This window comes from Orbicella faveolata, unplaced genomic scaffold, assembly GCF_042242905.1.
Source record: "Orbicella faveolata isolate gen_17 unplaced genomic scaffold, um_ofav_v1 contig_34, whole genome shotgun sequence".
NCBI lineage: Eukaryota > Metazoa > Cnidaria > Anthozoa > Scleractinia > Merulinidae > Orbicella > Orbicella faveolata.
Window position 1 is genome coordinate 28,755,001 of NW_028301563.1, and position 15,687 is coordinate 28,770,687.

The 15,687-nt window shown below is 41.1% G+C and overlaps 1 protein-coding gene across 1 annotated transcript in view; it reads left to right on the forward strand.

The window, feature by feature from the left end:
- The window catches only part of LOC110062759 (transducin beta-like protein 3), a 32,702-nt gene that overhangs the window by 13,344 nt on the left and 3,671 nt on the right, over positions 1-15,687 (forward strand). Inside the window, exons 10-28 of the mRNA XM_089270571.1 lie at positions 143-218; positions 737-830; positions 1,806-2,023; positions 2,774-2,974; positions 3,725-3,828; positions 4,714-4,792; positions 5,658-5,708; positions 6,479-6,550; positions 6,814-7,043; positions 8,296-8,374; positions 8,849-8,926; positions 9,747-9,805; positions 11,158-11,261; positions 12,002-12,073; positions 12,911-12,976; positions 13,605-13,697; positions 14,189-14,223; positions 14,690-14,757; positions 15,038-15,479. Of these exons, the coding sequence (XP_089126697.1) occupies positions 143-218; positions 737-830; positions 1,806-2,023; positions 2,774-2,974; positions 3,725-3,828; positions 4,714-4,792; positions 5,658-5,708; positions 6,479-6,550; positions 6,814-7,043; positions 8,296-8,374; positions 8,849-8,926; positions 9,747-9,805; positions 11,158-11,261; positions 12,002-12,073; positions 12,911-12,976; positions 13,605-13,697; positions 14,189-14,223; positions 14,690-14,757; positions 15,038-15,479 (2,221 nt within the window). The remainder of the gene's footprint in view (positions 1-142; positions 219-736; positions 831-1,805; positions 2,024-2,773; positions 2,975-3,724; positions 3,829-4,713; positions 4,793-5,657; positions 5,709-6,478; positions 6,551-6,813; positions 7,044-8,295; positions 8,375-8,848; positions 8,927-9,746; positions 9,806-11,157; positions 11,262-12,001; positions 12,074-12,910; positions 12,977-13,604; positions 13,698-14,188; positions 14,224-14,689; positions 14,758-15,037; positions 15,480-15,687) is intronic.

Here is a 15,687-nt window from a genome sequence, read left to right on the forward strand (position 1 = left end):
ATTTGCATTAGTCCACTAGTTGGGTGATACTGATAATTATTATTTATGAATGGCTTCCATTACTTTATTATTAGTAATATATTATGGGTGTATGGCTTTCATGAACATTTCTTTAATACTAATATCATAATTTCCTCTCCAGTTCAAGTAGAGACAATGTTCTGAATGTGTGGGATCTTTCCAGTAAAAGAATTCTGAAGACAATCCCTGCTTTTGAGGTACTGTGCTTTAAATCAGTGTCACATGTGAAAACTAATTGCAAACTAACTCGTTCTATGGGCACAAATTGAAAGTTTTCTTTGCAGGCCAGTTATCAACATTTTCAATTTCTAAGAGTACATAAAACTATTTTTCCCCTTACAACAATGACAAGGTACCTTTTGTGAAACACAATGATTAATGTATGAGAAATGGAAAACTGAACTTGATGTACAGTATCAAGGTTGTGGTCTAAGGAAAATTATGAGGAGCCCAAGAAATTCCTGGGTGCCCAGCACTAATGAGTTTACATGAAAAAAGAAGTTTTTCCAGTCACCCAAGAGTTAGTTAGCTCTGGCACGTGGGCGCTTGTAGCGCACAACCCTGGGTATCTCTGTATTCTGCAAGTTGATGCACAGCATCTGCACTGAATTCTTAAGAGTGACAATGATTGAATGAAAGGTGTGGCTAATTAATTTGTTCAGCTATAATGTGGGAACTGAAAGGGTTTACTGAATACTGGCATGATATTTCTCAGGGTGTGGAATCAGTCATTATGTTGCCCAAGGGTATAAACTGCTCAGGATGTGATGACAAAGAAAAGGAATACTTCATTACTGCTGGAAGCAAAGGTACAGTCTAGTCTCTCCTGTAGTACGTCTCCTCTGCAGCCACTTGAACTGAAGTCTCGCAGTGCTCCCTACCTCCACGAGTCTGCTTTGCACCGACATACATTCGTTTACCACTGTTTGCCCTATTTTTTACACGAACCAATCAATGCTTAGTTATTGTATACACTGTACCAATCCCAGAGAAGTCTGTCTTCTTCGTGTTGATTATCTTAAACCCTGAAGGTCCTTTGATTGGTAGACATTTTTGGTCTGAACCTCTGCAAGGAAATGAAAGCGGGACTGTGGTTGCTTTATTTCAAGAAAGGAATGTATGTCAATTTGAAAGGGTGGGAATTGGGAGCTTTGCCCCTTCCCCTTCCCCCTTCTCCCTTCCCCCTTCCCCCTTCCGCCTTCCCCCTTCCGCCTTCCGCCTTCCCCCTTCCGCCTTCCCCCTTCCCCCTTCCCCCTTCCTCCTTCCCCCTTCTGCCTTCTGCCTTCCCCCTTCCCCCTTCCCCCTTCCCCCTTCCGCCTTCCGCCTTCCCCCTTCCGCCTTCCGCCTTCCCCCTTCCCCCTGCCCCCTGCCCCCTGCCCCCTTCCCCCTTCCCCCTTCCACCTTCCGCCTTCCACCTTCCGCCTTCCCCCTTCCGCCTTCCCCCTTCCCCCTTCCCCCTTCCGCCTTCCCCCTTCCCCCTGCCGCCTTCCCCCTTCCCCCTTCCCCCTTCCCCCTTCCCCCTTCCGCCTTCCCCCTTCCGCCTTCCCCCTTCCACCTTCCCCCTTCCCCCTTCCGCCTTCCCCCTTCCCCCTTCCCCCTTCCCCCTCCGCCCTTCCTCTGGATGGGCTCCTAGTTCATTGCAGGGTTATCCCCGGCCTGAAATTCAGCAACACCCTTTTGTACACTTGGCTGAAAGAGGCACTGTGAAAGTGAAGTGTCTTCCCCAGGAACTCAGCACAATGACTCGGCCATGGGTGTAATTGTGGTGCAATGCTTACTTGCAGGTCAGTTGAGGGTTTGGAGCATTGAAGATGGCAAATGCGTCTTTACCAAAAGTGTTATTAGCACGAGAAAAAATGAGAACAAAAACAGCAACAACGAAGGCGATAGTCAACAGATTGTTTACGCGGCTTTGTGTGAGAACCTGGGCATGATTGCTTTTGTGACATTTGATCATAACATTGTGTTTCATGAATTGGAATCCCTGAAGAGAGCTAAACAGGTAAGGTCAGGATAAAGATCGCGCTATAAATTAGTATCAGACTTTAAAAAATACACAGTGACCACTGTAATACGTAGGACAATGCCTAGTTTTTTAAATGTTATGGTTTGCTTCCGAATCTCGCAGTCTTTTCAATCTGTTCAGTGTTTCCGACAGTAGCAACGTTTTCGAATTGACCCATTTTGCGTTTGATTTACGCCCGTCATTTGAAGCCTTTACTGTGACTTGAAATAGTTTCGTGACTTGGAATGTTTTTGGTGACTTGAAATGGTTTGGTGACTTGAAATGGTTTCGTAACATAAAATAGGTTTGTGACTTGAAATGGTTTCGTGACTTGAAATGTTTTCGTGACATAAAATAGTTTCGTGACTTGAAATGGTTTCGTGACTTCTTGACTTTCGTGACTGCTTAGTTGACCACAACTAAAACTTTAGCGTTTAGTTGTCGACAACTCACGGGCATCTCACACACTACGCTTTTCAGTTGTCAATAGCATTTAGTTGTGGACAAAAAAATAGTTGTCGACAAGTAAATGTCCCTGGAGGCCCTTACAATGTAAGTTACTAACCACGACTAATTAGTCCGTACTGTAAGTAACGGATCCTTGTCCCCCCTCCCCTCTCACCCCACCCCCTAATGATTTTGGCAAAAGTACAGGAAAGACTCATCCATAATTTCTAGTTCGAAGTGCAAACTCAATAGTAAGAGGTATTTATCAGGTCAACTTATGTTAATTGTGCCTACATTTAGTTTGTAGGATACAACGATGAGATTCTGGATCTGTGTTTTGCTGGTAGCGATGAAACTCATTTGGCAGTGGCCACCAACAGCAGTGAATTAAGGATGTACGACTTGACCACCATGAACTGTCTGTTGTTGGAGGGACACACAGATATTGTCCTGGCTTTGGAGATTAACAGTGCCGGTGATGCTCTGGTCACTGGTTCAAAGGTAACAGTGTAAGTTGTAATATTGAAAGCTAAATACCCTGAGATGTCAGTTATATACAATGTAGGGTGAGACTGAGGAAAAGTGCAGGCCTTGATGGGCCGCTTGAGTCAATGCGGACCTAGTGACTGCAGGCTCAAAGGTAACAATGTACAGCGGTGCACTGTAATATTGAAGTTTTACTGTACCCAAATTCGCAAGTAGCCAATCAAAAGCCATGTCTACTGTCTTGATATCGTGCGATATCAAGTCACTGACCTGATATGACTACGATATCATGGTCACTTGGCTCAATGGGGGTACGTTAAATACCTAATCGCACATTTTTGGTACGCTCCGGTGGCATACCAGGCTCGTTTGGTCTCGCATTGAGTATTTTGGTTCGACCACGTCTCGCCAAAATACGAACCATGACTAATACGAACCATGGCTCAACCAAGCTCACCCGATATGTCGCCAAAGCGTACCAAAAAGGCGCGATAAGGTGTAAAAATAACCAAAAATGTCAGTTATATAGAGTACAATTGGAGCAGAGCGCCAGCCTGATGGGTCGCTTGATTTAATGAATACTAAACACTCAGTGAAATCTTGACATCTTGAATCCCCCGATAGCTTCACGCAAAAGATCATTTCAACTAGATTTTTTTCACTTATTTTTTCCGCTATACCTCCAACTTTCGATTTCTTTTGTCCAAGGACGGTACTGTCAAAATAATGTTTCCGTAATGATAAAAATAACTTGTTGCATTTTAGGACAATACAGTGCGCATCTGGAAGATGAACGAACAGGATGAGTTCCGGTGTGTGGCCATTGGAGTCGGACACACACATGGTGTGGCTACTGTGGCATGGTCCAGGTGAAAAGTCGTCAGTCAATGAATTCGCTCGGGTAGCAGTTCTCGTAAGGTCTCACATGAATCGCTTGATAGCCTTGGAGTTGACCACTGAATAGGCTTGCAACAGAAACCATGCCTCTATCCCCAAAACAATAACAGCTGCTAACAAGCAATAGAATTACAAGCTTACGAGAGCTGCTACGCTTGTGAACAAACTATCCTTTACCTTAGCATGTTTGGCCAGCGAGTAACGTTTTCGATCATTTTAGGCAACTTTCTCACCATAGATCTTAGAGGAGTGAGACGGCAGAAAAAAGATTATTATTGATAGTTTTTTTACTTTACAATAACTTCTTGGGAACAGTCAGCGAGACAACAAAAAGAGTATTGCACAGTCAGGCAACATTACACAGTATCCAGACCTTCTACATATCTGCAACTGGGTATTTTTCTCTTTCTTTTACAATGGAATTAATCGATTTTTCCTCCTGCCTTGCACTCATCTTAATATGCAAACTTGCTTGGGAAATTGTTTAGCTTGCCAACTTCAAATCCCTCGCATTTTGTGAGGATGGAATCGGTTAGTTTAAAAGCTTTGTCTCACATCCAATCAAAAGCTGTAAATGGGGAGTTTAAGAAAACCACAACGGCAACGGCAACCGCAACGTCGCTAAACAAAAGGTTTGATTTTTTTTAAATCTTTTTTTCAAATTTTTCGCTGTGTTGTAGATTCAGCTTCGTGATAGTTTTGACAGTGAGAAACAAGCTAAATGACTCTAGAGTATCGCGAGATACGTAGGTAAAGTCGTTTCGTAATCGAAGTTGTCCGCAGCGTCGCCGTTGTCGTTACTCTGTGCCACTCTGGTAGTATAATTATATAGTGTTATTCTTTTGTTTTATATTCAGGTCAAGCAGCAGTTTTATAGCAAGTGGAAGTCAAGATAACACAATAAAGATATGGAACGTACCAAAGGCAATTGGCAACGTGCGTAAAACGCGTTTCTTTCGCTCTTGTTAACGACTGATTCATATTTTAGCGTGTTTCATCGAGTTATGATACTCGCGCAAGTTTGGAAAGCAAAAAGCAAGCTGAAGAGTTGCTCAAGACACGGCCGAGAACAACTCTAGCTTCTTGAGTGCTCTCCAAACTTCTCAATTGCATTGATCATTATTCGATGATGCACAGCTAAAAACGTGATTGAAGCAATTAGTTTTTATAACATTGCCTATGGAATTAAATTTTCTCTCGCGAAGCGAAGTTTTACGATAACTGCAGAAATTCTCGCGCGCTCATTGGCTAATGACGTCTTTTTCTCAAAAATACCACACGGATTGAAATTATAATAACAATTAGAACTGCAATTCGCATAGAGAATAACAAGAACTTTGGCTCTCACAGTCGTGCAATTTTCTGCACTACTTGGTATTATATTTGCAACCCGTGTGGTATTTTTGAGAAAATGACGTAATTTTCTCCAATTCTCAACCAAGACTTGGAACAAGGGAAATTTATGGCGGCCGTTAATTCTCGGAATTAAAGGTCCAAAAAACGTGGGTTCTATTGGTGATAATAGATTGAAATTTGGCAAGATATCTAGGAAAGACCTGTTGTGTACAAAAATGTCAAAAAAAGTGGATGTCGAGAATTTGATCACAGGGGCACTATTTTCATGTAAGAGATGTCTCTATTATATAATAGAGATGATAGATGTCCGTTTTATGGAAAGGTCCCAGAGAAGAGGTTCTATTGAATAAAGGTGCAAGAAGTTGCACGAGTTTAGTTTCACAGTCTCAAGCAAACTCTGATGCCTAGAGATTAATATGTTCAAATTTTTGAAAACTGTTTGCAGGATTCCCCAGTCAAGTTGTCCGTTAGACTCACCGAGAAGGCCCATGACAAGGTAAGTCAGCTCACTGAACACTATAACTAACTTACTGTATAAACTTGGACGTGCACTTTGAGAAAAAAGGTATCTCCCCCAGGGGTTGGGTACTATCTCTGCCCTGAGAAGTATTCCCATAGATGGACTCTATATGTGCCGCGGGATAGGTTCTCGATCCTTAAACAGGGTATCATTTTTGCCCCTGTTGACATTGTGTGCTCCCGGTGTGATCTGCAGTGCGTAAATGTCCAGCTAAACGTCGAGTATCAAATTCTATGCTTGATGCTTAAACCTCCAATGTTAAAGAAATGAAATGAAGTTGACTACTTCGCACCATTCTTAGTTTTTGTTTTTCCCTTAAATAGGGTTTCATTTTTCGGGTTTGGGTCTTAATAAATAGGGTATCACAACTATCCGAAATTTGCGGGAGTACAATTTACGGAACATTTTGAGAAGGGATCTTTTCGAAAACAACGACATTACGATAAAGGTGTGATGTCCCTGTCCGAGATTTCCTCAAACACAAATCCAATATGACCGATGATTGTTGCGTTCGATAATTTTTTCCGAAGTAGTGTGGACGGAAAACATTTGATGCGTTTTCAGAGTGAAAACACCGTTTTCAAATTTGTTTGGACGGGCGTTACACGGACTTCATTAAGTTGTTAATCAAATGTGGTAGTCCACCAAACTTCCAACAGACAGTTGACTAAAAACTATGGAATATGCATTTTAAATCTCTTACTAATTTGTAATTAATATTGATGTTTGGCTTAACGATACTGTAGGATATCAATTCCGTCACCATTTCACCAAACGACAAGCTGTTGGCTTCTGGTTCACAAGATAAAACTGCCAAGGTAATTTAAAACCCTTTCTTATAAGTTGTTATTATTGTTAGAGCGGTTTCAATCGAGTGTCTTGAAACCAAAACCAAGGTAATCACTCTGCTTTAAATCACTGAAAAGTTACTTATCCTGTGGATAGCGTAACCCACCCTTTGAACAACTGGAGCCAGATGATTAGAATGTGCGAGTTTTCCTCATCGAATAGCAATAAAACGGAGCATTGATAGCGTTTCAAAGTATTAAAAGAAGATTCTGATATCGATGTTTCTTTGTAGATCTGGAATATATCCGATGGTTCACCTCTAGGAACTTTACGCGGCCATAAGAAGGGCATTTGGTGTGTACGCTTCTCACCTGTAGATCAGTGTGTGGCTACTTCCTCGGCAGATTCAACTATCAAGATATGGGCCTTGTCTGATTTGACATGTGTCAAGACATTTGAAGGTCACACCAGCTCGGTCCTGAAGATATGTTTCTTGACAAAAGGGATGCAGCTTATATCAAGGTGAGCAGGTTTTGTTTAGCCATACCGATCTTCCGTCTTTGCTAACTACTATCGTAAAGAAAAAAGGTTTGCGGTGAAAAGTGAAAAGACTCCCCTGCGAGTTGTGGTTTTACTTGAGAATTGCACATTTTAATTTTATCATGCCATAGATTTCTTCGGTGAATATAAAGAACGTAGGCCATGTAATGGTAAAATTGAACCTCGTTCCCAGGGTCTCGCTCCGGGAGGGTGGGAAGATAAGAGACCCTGGGTGCGAGGCTAGGAAAAATGTGGTCAAATTGTTAAGGAGTCATTTGCATGCAGTGCGGACCTATGACTGCCCAGTACACGTGTATTGTAACTAAAATTCCAAACATTTAGAACACGAAGCCCGCCGAAGGCTATAATAGCTAAAGACCTTTGCGTTTTTGTGGAAGCCTCGGTACTGGGCATGAAGTAATTTGTGTCTTACATTAGGCTTCTTAAACTTTATAATTTGTTTGTGTGGTCTTCATTCACACCTTCGTTTTGATTTGCAATTAGTTTTTGTCCGTCTCTGTCTCTCCTTTCCTCAGTTCATCCATTCATTTATTTCTTTAAGCCTGGTCTACACGAGAAATTTTTTTTTGACGAAAATGTTTGATCGTGTGGGTGGCACAGCAAATATTTGTCAGCAGTTCAAAGTTTGGTGCGCCAGTGATGACTTTAGACAGTAGAGATACGCAGAAAAAAGGCGGGGCTGCTTAGTCGCCCCCGAAAAATATGGCGCTTACTAACATATTTGCCACATTTTATGTGACGAGTAGTCTACACGAGTAATTTTTCGTATGTGACAGTTCTTATTTGTCACATAAAAGCTAACACGCCAGCTTTTCAGCAAATGTATTTATCACATAAAAATTGGCCAGTTTTCCTCGTCTACACGAGCAAATAAGAATTGTCAGAAAACAAATTGTGACGTAAAAATTGCTCGTGTAGACCAGACTGTATTTATAGAATCCCTCTTTCCTTCATTTAGTTTCTTTGTTTGTTTCTTCGTGTGTATCTTTGTTTGTGTAGATTGTTTTTCTGCGTCCCCCTGTGTTCGTTGAGCTTTCATTGACTTGTTCACTTACTTACTCTTACTTACTTACTTACTTACTTACTTACTTACTTACTTACTTACTTACGTATTTACTTGTCTGTTTTGTTCGAATCCCTTCGTTCCTTAATTCATTCTTGTTTTTTTTATTTGGATCATCTTTTGTTCCCGCTAATTTGCTTAATTTTGTAGTGGCTCTGAAGGTCTTCTGAAGCTTTGGACGATAAAAACCAATGAATGTGTCAAGACATTTGATCAACATTTAGACAAGGTAATAACTAAATAAAGACACCTCCATAAGGTGGCACTAGACTACGGGGAGTCCCTCTTTCTCTTAGTCCATCGCGCGTGACACGAAAGAAAACTGCGATAACAAACTGGCCGCGCGGTTTATTTACGGTCCCGCTCGATGGACAAAGCGAAAGAGGGACTACTCGTAAGTTGAGGTGGCACTGTCACTCATGTCGTTACCATAGCAACGATGCTCATTTTGGCTGTCGGTTGTTGATAACTTATATGGACGCCCGGTAAATATCTAAATACGGACACTACTGCTTGTCCCTTTGGCTCCGTAATAGCCGGGTTCCACTGAAGCTAAAAAATTGCAGATCGGACCTTTCTTCACTTAGCTTATACACAGAGGTAACAAAACTTAACTTACCAATCAGTTAATGATATTAGAAGTGAGGCTTGCAACTTGTGATGAAAAAGTTGTGGGAGCATTTTATTCAATTTGTCTGATTAGGTGTGGAGTATAGCCATTAATAAAAGCCAAGAGCAACTTGTTTCAGGAGGAGCAGATTCAGCGATCAATATTTGGAAGGTAAGTTTAACCTCCAACAGAGAAATAGCGGTTTAATGTCTAAATTATGTTATAGGTTATGCCCTGTTTTAAACTGAATCAACAATAGAATTTATTTTTTTATCGATACATTGGCCGAATTCACTCTAAAGACGAGAAAACCGCGTAAGACTGGCTTCCCGGTGGTGACGAGTTTCACGTCCTGTATGGCAGGACGGGACGGGAAGGGATGGGAAGGGATGGGAAGGGACGGAATTTTGACGAGAGACTCTCATAAGGCAAAAGACCAAATCAATATAGAGGACGATTTTCCCGTCCTGTATAGAAGGACGGCACGTGAAGGGAACGGAAGTGACGGAAATTTGACGAGACACTCACATTAGACATAAGACCAAATTATTATCAAGGTTCAGACCGTTTGTATTACATTCTTTTTATTCTATGGCTAGCTCCGCAAGTATGCAAGAATGAACAAACCCTGCTGTTTGATTGGCTACCCAAGCGGTTAAGATAGCGCTATGTTTCACGCTCGGGATTGCTCACTGTTTCCCGCAAAGAAATGGTGTTCCATATGCCATATACTAAGTCTTTTGTTGACCAAGCTTGTTCAGTCAAGATTGCTAGATATTGGCCTCGTTATTATTGTTAGTATTATTATTTGCGTGTCTATAAATCTTGACTGCGACTCGGTCCATAACCACGCAAACTTGGTTATCTTGACCTCCCGTTTGCATCTCATGCCTTTGCCGGTATTTAATGCTTGCATGCTTCCCAAGCACTGCGTACATGTGTTTATTGAATTATTTATCTGTTGTTGATGATATTTTCTTGCATTTGTTAGGATGTTACTGAGATTGAACAAGAGCAGGCACAGGCTGCCATGGAAGAGAGCATTTTAAAGTGAGTTTATCAGTTTCATAATAATTTCTTAGCTTCAGTGCGAATAAACTCCGACTTGTTTAAGCTAATCACGAGTATGATTACAGACAGAATCGGACGGCACAAGGTCAGACTGCTACCACCTAATCATAAGTATTGAAAATAGTTGAGCGTTTTTGTGAATAATATTGCTTGGGTTTTCTTCGAGATTCAAGAGAGAAGAAACCCATTCAAGTACAATTGCCCTTCAATAGCGCGTGCAAATGACCCGTCCTGTCCAATAACAAAAATAGAAAACATGTGTTCCGTGTTTCTATCGAATTATAGGAACCCAAATAGAAGTTGGTGAGAACGAGAAAGGCTGTGGGAACACAAACCGATAGGCGATTGTTACCACAGCTTGTTTGAGTCCTCCCAAACTTTTACGAGTGTTTCTATAACTCGATAAAAACACGAAGAAATTGTTTTCTATTCCTCCTTTAGAAAACAGCCCAAAGAAAATAACGAACAACGTGATTACGACAACTTTTCCTTGTTTCAATTTAAACAATAGAGTGTTTCTGTCGAGGAACTATCGGCTGATAGTTGCCCTGCGGAAATTTGATGTTCTTAAAACAAATATTTGCCCGAGAAGCGAAGCTTTGAAAAAGAAAACCGACAAAAACCCACTTAATACAATTTAAATTGTTTATTTTCGATAAACCCGCTTGTTTACGGAAAAAGTTACACGGACGAGTACTATCCATCCGGGTATTTTCCGCGGACGGGCACTATGAGCTGATAGTGTCTCTCCGCGGACGAACACTATCGCGTCACGTGATCGATTTAAACCAATAGCAATCGGAGAAAATTTAGTGGTGAACTATAACGAGTTTTAGTATAAATCTGCTAGCGCTCTATCACGAATGCCGTTCTCTGATTGGCTACGCTACTCACTATCTATCACTATTCTGTGGTAGATAGTGAGTGGCGTAGCAGTGTGCCCTTGTTAACGAAATGACGGCCGCTTCTTGGCGTTTTCGAAGTGTCTGTGAAGAGCATTTAGATAATTAAAAGCTCTGAACGACGAGCAGATTTATACTAAAACAATTAGATCATTCGCTCTCGATTTTTATGCGTGACAGTTGACCCGAGCTGCGCCCTCGTCAACTATCACGCGATGGAAATCGAGAGCGAATAATCTAATTGTTAAATAGAAACACGAATTTTAGCCAATCCGTGCGCGTATCATCTTTGGGCTATTTTCTAATACAAATTTTCTAAGTTACTGAAAAGGGTTTCCAAAGGTTGTCTATATTATTAGGGAGTTCTTTGCAGTGTTCTTGTCGTGTATATATATTGAACTGTTAGTTTCTTGCTTTGTCTCCACGCAGACAGCAAGAATTGTCGAACTTAATAACTGACAAGAAGTACCTTGAGGCTATTGGTTTGGCAATCACGTTAGAACAGCCTTTCAGAGTGATGAACATTATAAAAGGTATTGTCAACTCTCAAATACAGGCTACTACTAGGAAGATTCTTCTCCATTGCCTGCACCTTTCTGAGCAGACACCTTTCTTTAAGGCCGACTCTCCTTGTGGTGTAAATCGCTCTAAAGTGTACACCTGTCTAACTTAAGCGATAGTGCATCCAATCAGTGCTGTCCCAAGATGTCTGTTTTAAGGAGATATTGTATTCGTTCGTTTGTTCGTGTGTTCGCTCGTTCGTTGGTTTGTTGGTTTGTTGGTCTGTTGGTCTGTAGGTCTGTTGGTCTGTTGGTTTGTTGGTTTGTTCGTTTTTTTTGGTTTTTTGTTTTTTTTTCGTTTGTTCGTTTGTTCGTTTTCTCTTTGTTCTTTTTTCGTTTGTTCGTTTTTTTTTTTCAGTTTGATCGTTTGCTCGTTTGTTCGTTTGTTCGTTTGTTCTTTTTTTTCCGTTTGATCGTTTGTTCGTTTGTTCGTTTGTTCGTTTGTTCGTTTGTTCGTTTGTTCGTTTGTTCGTTTGATCGTTTGCTCGTTTGTTCGTTTGTTCGTTTGTTCTTTTTTTTTCCGTTTGATCGTTTGTTCGTTTGTTCGTTTGTTCGTTTGTTCGTTTGTTCGTTCGTTCGTTCGTTCGTTTATTCGTTCGTTCGTCCGATCATTCATTCAGTATAGTTTATTTATTTGGTTTTATGGTATAATTACAAGTCAAGTACATTTAGAAAACGTGTTTCTTGTAATTCGCTTTCTTTCTCTCGTGTAGACATCCTGTGTGTACAAAATGGCACAGAAGAATTGACAAAGGCACTGAAGTCCCTTAGAGAAGATCAACTTGGTACATAAATCACAACCCAATAATTATTTTAATACACCTTACTCTATGGTCTAGTTACTAAGTAGACCACTATGGGACGACCAATCACATTCGCAGATTTAAAATAAGGCACACTTTGTATCTACTCGAAAAAGTTATTCTTTATCAGAATATTAACCTCGCTGCTCCTTTGCCTTTTAATCGTGTAGCATTTTCTTAAAAGGACTGATCTAGATTCGTACCGTAGTAGAGAGAGGACAGTGAAACTCAAGAAAACTAGGGTGCTCACAACAACTCGTCCCATTTTGAATTCACGATCATTTAATATCCCTTATAGAGGCCACACGACCGTGGCCGAGTGGTTTAGAGCGCTGGTGTTGTAATCCGGAGGTCCCGGGTTGAAGGTCTCCACCCTGCCACTAGCGGGATTTGTTTCTCGGTAGTCCTGAGTTCAAATCCTCGGTCACGCTTTGTAAATAGCCGACTGGTCTGCCTCCTGCCAGTAGGGATTCTTAACTACGTTACGTTTATTTGAAACATTTGTTTCCTTTGTTTCAGTGGCATACCTGTAGGCTAGCGAAGCTTAGTGTTTGTATAGCTAAGTGCATGACCACTATAAATAAGATTTACATTTTAATTAAATTTACAGTATTTTTTTTTTTTTTTTACCTTCCCTCTCATGCCGCCCAGTTCCAGCAATGTGGGGAAAAAATGCTTCCTCGACTTTCTTGCCGCTGCTAGCAGAAGTTTAATTACAGTATAAAGTAACCAAATTATTGACATCAACCTGATCGGTTTGTTGTTGTTATTGTGGTTGATGTTTTATAAAATAAATTAATTTCCAATTTTGTGTTGCAGACGCAATTTTGAAGTTTGTTGTCGAGTGGAATACCAACTCCAAGAACTGCCATGTTGCCCAGACAGGTTGGTTAAGTCGACTTGTATAGAAAATCACGTTGTCAACATATGGCTTTCATAAATTTTTAGCTCTTTGGAAAGAACGCATCGCTGCGTAAGTACTTATTAAGGCTGTAGAGGAGTACTTTTATGTGGTTTTGCTTATTATGCTGTACAAAGTTGTGCTAACGTTTCTGGATAAAACCCTAGTGTTTGACCATTCAAATGAAAGCTATCGAGCAGTATTGTCTGTCCATTATGCTGTTCAAGGTGGTTCTAACTTTTGAGTATGTGGCTAAAATCCTAGTGTGTGACCATTCAAATGAAAGCTATTGAGCCGTACTTTCATGTGGTTCTGCTATACAAGGTAGTTCTAACTTTTAGTCTGTGGATGAAACCCTAGTGTATGACCATTCAAATGAAAGCTATTGAGCAGTACTTTCATGTGGTACTGTTTATTATGTTGTACAAGGTGGTTCTAACTTTCAAGTCTGTGGATGAAACCCTAGTGTGTCACCATTCAAATGAAAGCTATTGAGCAGTACATCCACCATAGGTACTTAAACTATTTTATTCAAAGCGATTTACCACTAATTTGAATGCTAAATATTGGTAGTATAAGCGTGAATTACTTTACATGCTTTTCATTTTACAGTTTTGTCCATCATCTTGAAAAACAACTCTCCGTATGAACTGGCAACCAGAAAAAACATGAAGGACATATTGGAAGGTCTTCTGCCTTACAGTGGTCAGTCTGTGTTACATATGGTTTGTTTTCTTGCAAGACAGACCTTAAATAATTATGCTGTTATGATAATACCGTACCCTGACTTTCTCAACACGCTTATGGAAAGAAGACAGGCGTGATAATTCCTCTCCCTACAAACGCGACAGTCAGAAAAATGTGTGTCGTAGTGACGTCACTTGATGGGGTTTCTGGAAAATGAAAGATAAAGGTTGCTTAAATAACGGTTGTCGGTTTGTTCGTCTGTCTTTTTCTGTCTGTCTGTCTGTCTGTCTGTCTGTCTGTCTGTCTCTCGAACTTGTGCTCCTCGACCGCACGCTCTTCGCCATTGGGGGTGTCGCGGACATTTTTTTCGTTCAGAGCTGGTCAGAGCTCAGCTTCGCAGCTCGACTTTGTAAGCAGTACTATCTCTTCACCTCCTTCTAGCAACCTTGTAGACGCCAAAATTCATTTTCGTTTGTTGAAATTATCTTTTTTTTTTTTTTTTTTTTCAGAAAAGCACTTTCAAAGGATGAGTCGACTATTACAGGCAAGTTCCATAATACTGTGACATTTGGTAAAACGTTTTCAGTTGCACAAGTACAGATGTGATAGTTCCAAAGAAAAATTCAATTTTTATTGTTTGTAGTGGTCAATGCGCTTAGCTAGCTACACATAACTAGTTCACAGGCATGGCACTTAAACCTGCAGAAACAAATTATCAACTAAAGATAACAGGCTTAAAAATCCCAATTGGTGGGAGGCAGACCAGTTGGCTATTTACAAGCATGACCGAGGAGTTGAACTAAGGTCTACCGAGAAACAACTCCCAGCTTAGAGCGGGACTTGAACCGGTGACATAACCTCCGGATTTCAAGTCCGGCGCCCTAACCACTCGGCCATGCTTCCTCCAGTAATTTGCGACTTTGGAAGACCCATTGTAGACCCCAAGAATTTTGTTGTTGTTGTTGTTGTTGTAATGTTGAACATAAGTTTGCTCTTCTTCTTTTGTACAGCAAATGGAGTTCATTGAGTATACATGGCAGTCAATGAAGCTATCCGGCCCTGTGCTTGGTGTTGCACAGTAAGTGCCTTTTTATGTTGCCACGCCTTTTGAATGAAGCTTACCCTATGAAGGTTGCCGCGCTCAGATCTTTTAAAATTTTTTTCTACGGCTTATACTTGATGTCTTACGGTTTATACTTACTTACAAAATCGGAACGATCGGTGTTCCCTTCGCAGGCGGGGGATAAAAACTTTCCTTGTAGCTTCATACGCTTCCAAAAATGAAACAATTAAGCACCAGCACCAGTGAGGCGTCAGACATCACTGGTCTCTTCATCTCATCCTTTTCTTTATTCCAGATCTGTAGGTGCAGCCACAGAGGCTGCTTCTACTAGTGATTCCGCTATGGATCGCAGGCTCACAAGATTGGGCGAGAGTTCGGATGAGTCTGGGGCGAGCGGTTCTCGTCTGGATTTGCCCTCCATCTCAGAGCTCTCACGGAGAAGTGAGAGCGTGGACAGTGAAGGTGACGAAAAAGTGGTCAGCGGAGTTGATTACGGCAATACAGAAAGTGGAGGTCTGGATGGAACGGGTGATTACGACTTTACAGAGAATGGCCACATTGATATGACAAGTGATCAGGACATTAGAGAGAAAGACAGTAGGGACGAAATGAACGACCTTGATGACTCTGTACAGAATGGTGCGCCAAATGGAGTGAATGTTGATGCAGATAATGAAGAAGGGAGAGAAACAATGGATGTTCTGAAGAAGAACAGGAAAACAAAGAAAAACCTTGAGGTAAATCTTGATTATGTTAAATACAGTCGAACCTCCACTGACCGCTGCCTCTACACAAAGGCCAGTTATTTTTGTCCTGGCTGACGGTCCATGCATTCACTCTGACTTATTTCGTCTCTACAATGGTCACCTCTCCACAACGGCAAGGGCCACTAAAACGCGTCCCAGCTGCCAAAATAATCTCTCGACAATGGCCAAGTAATCAGTG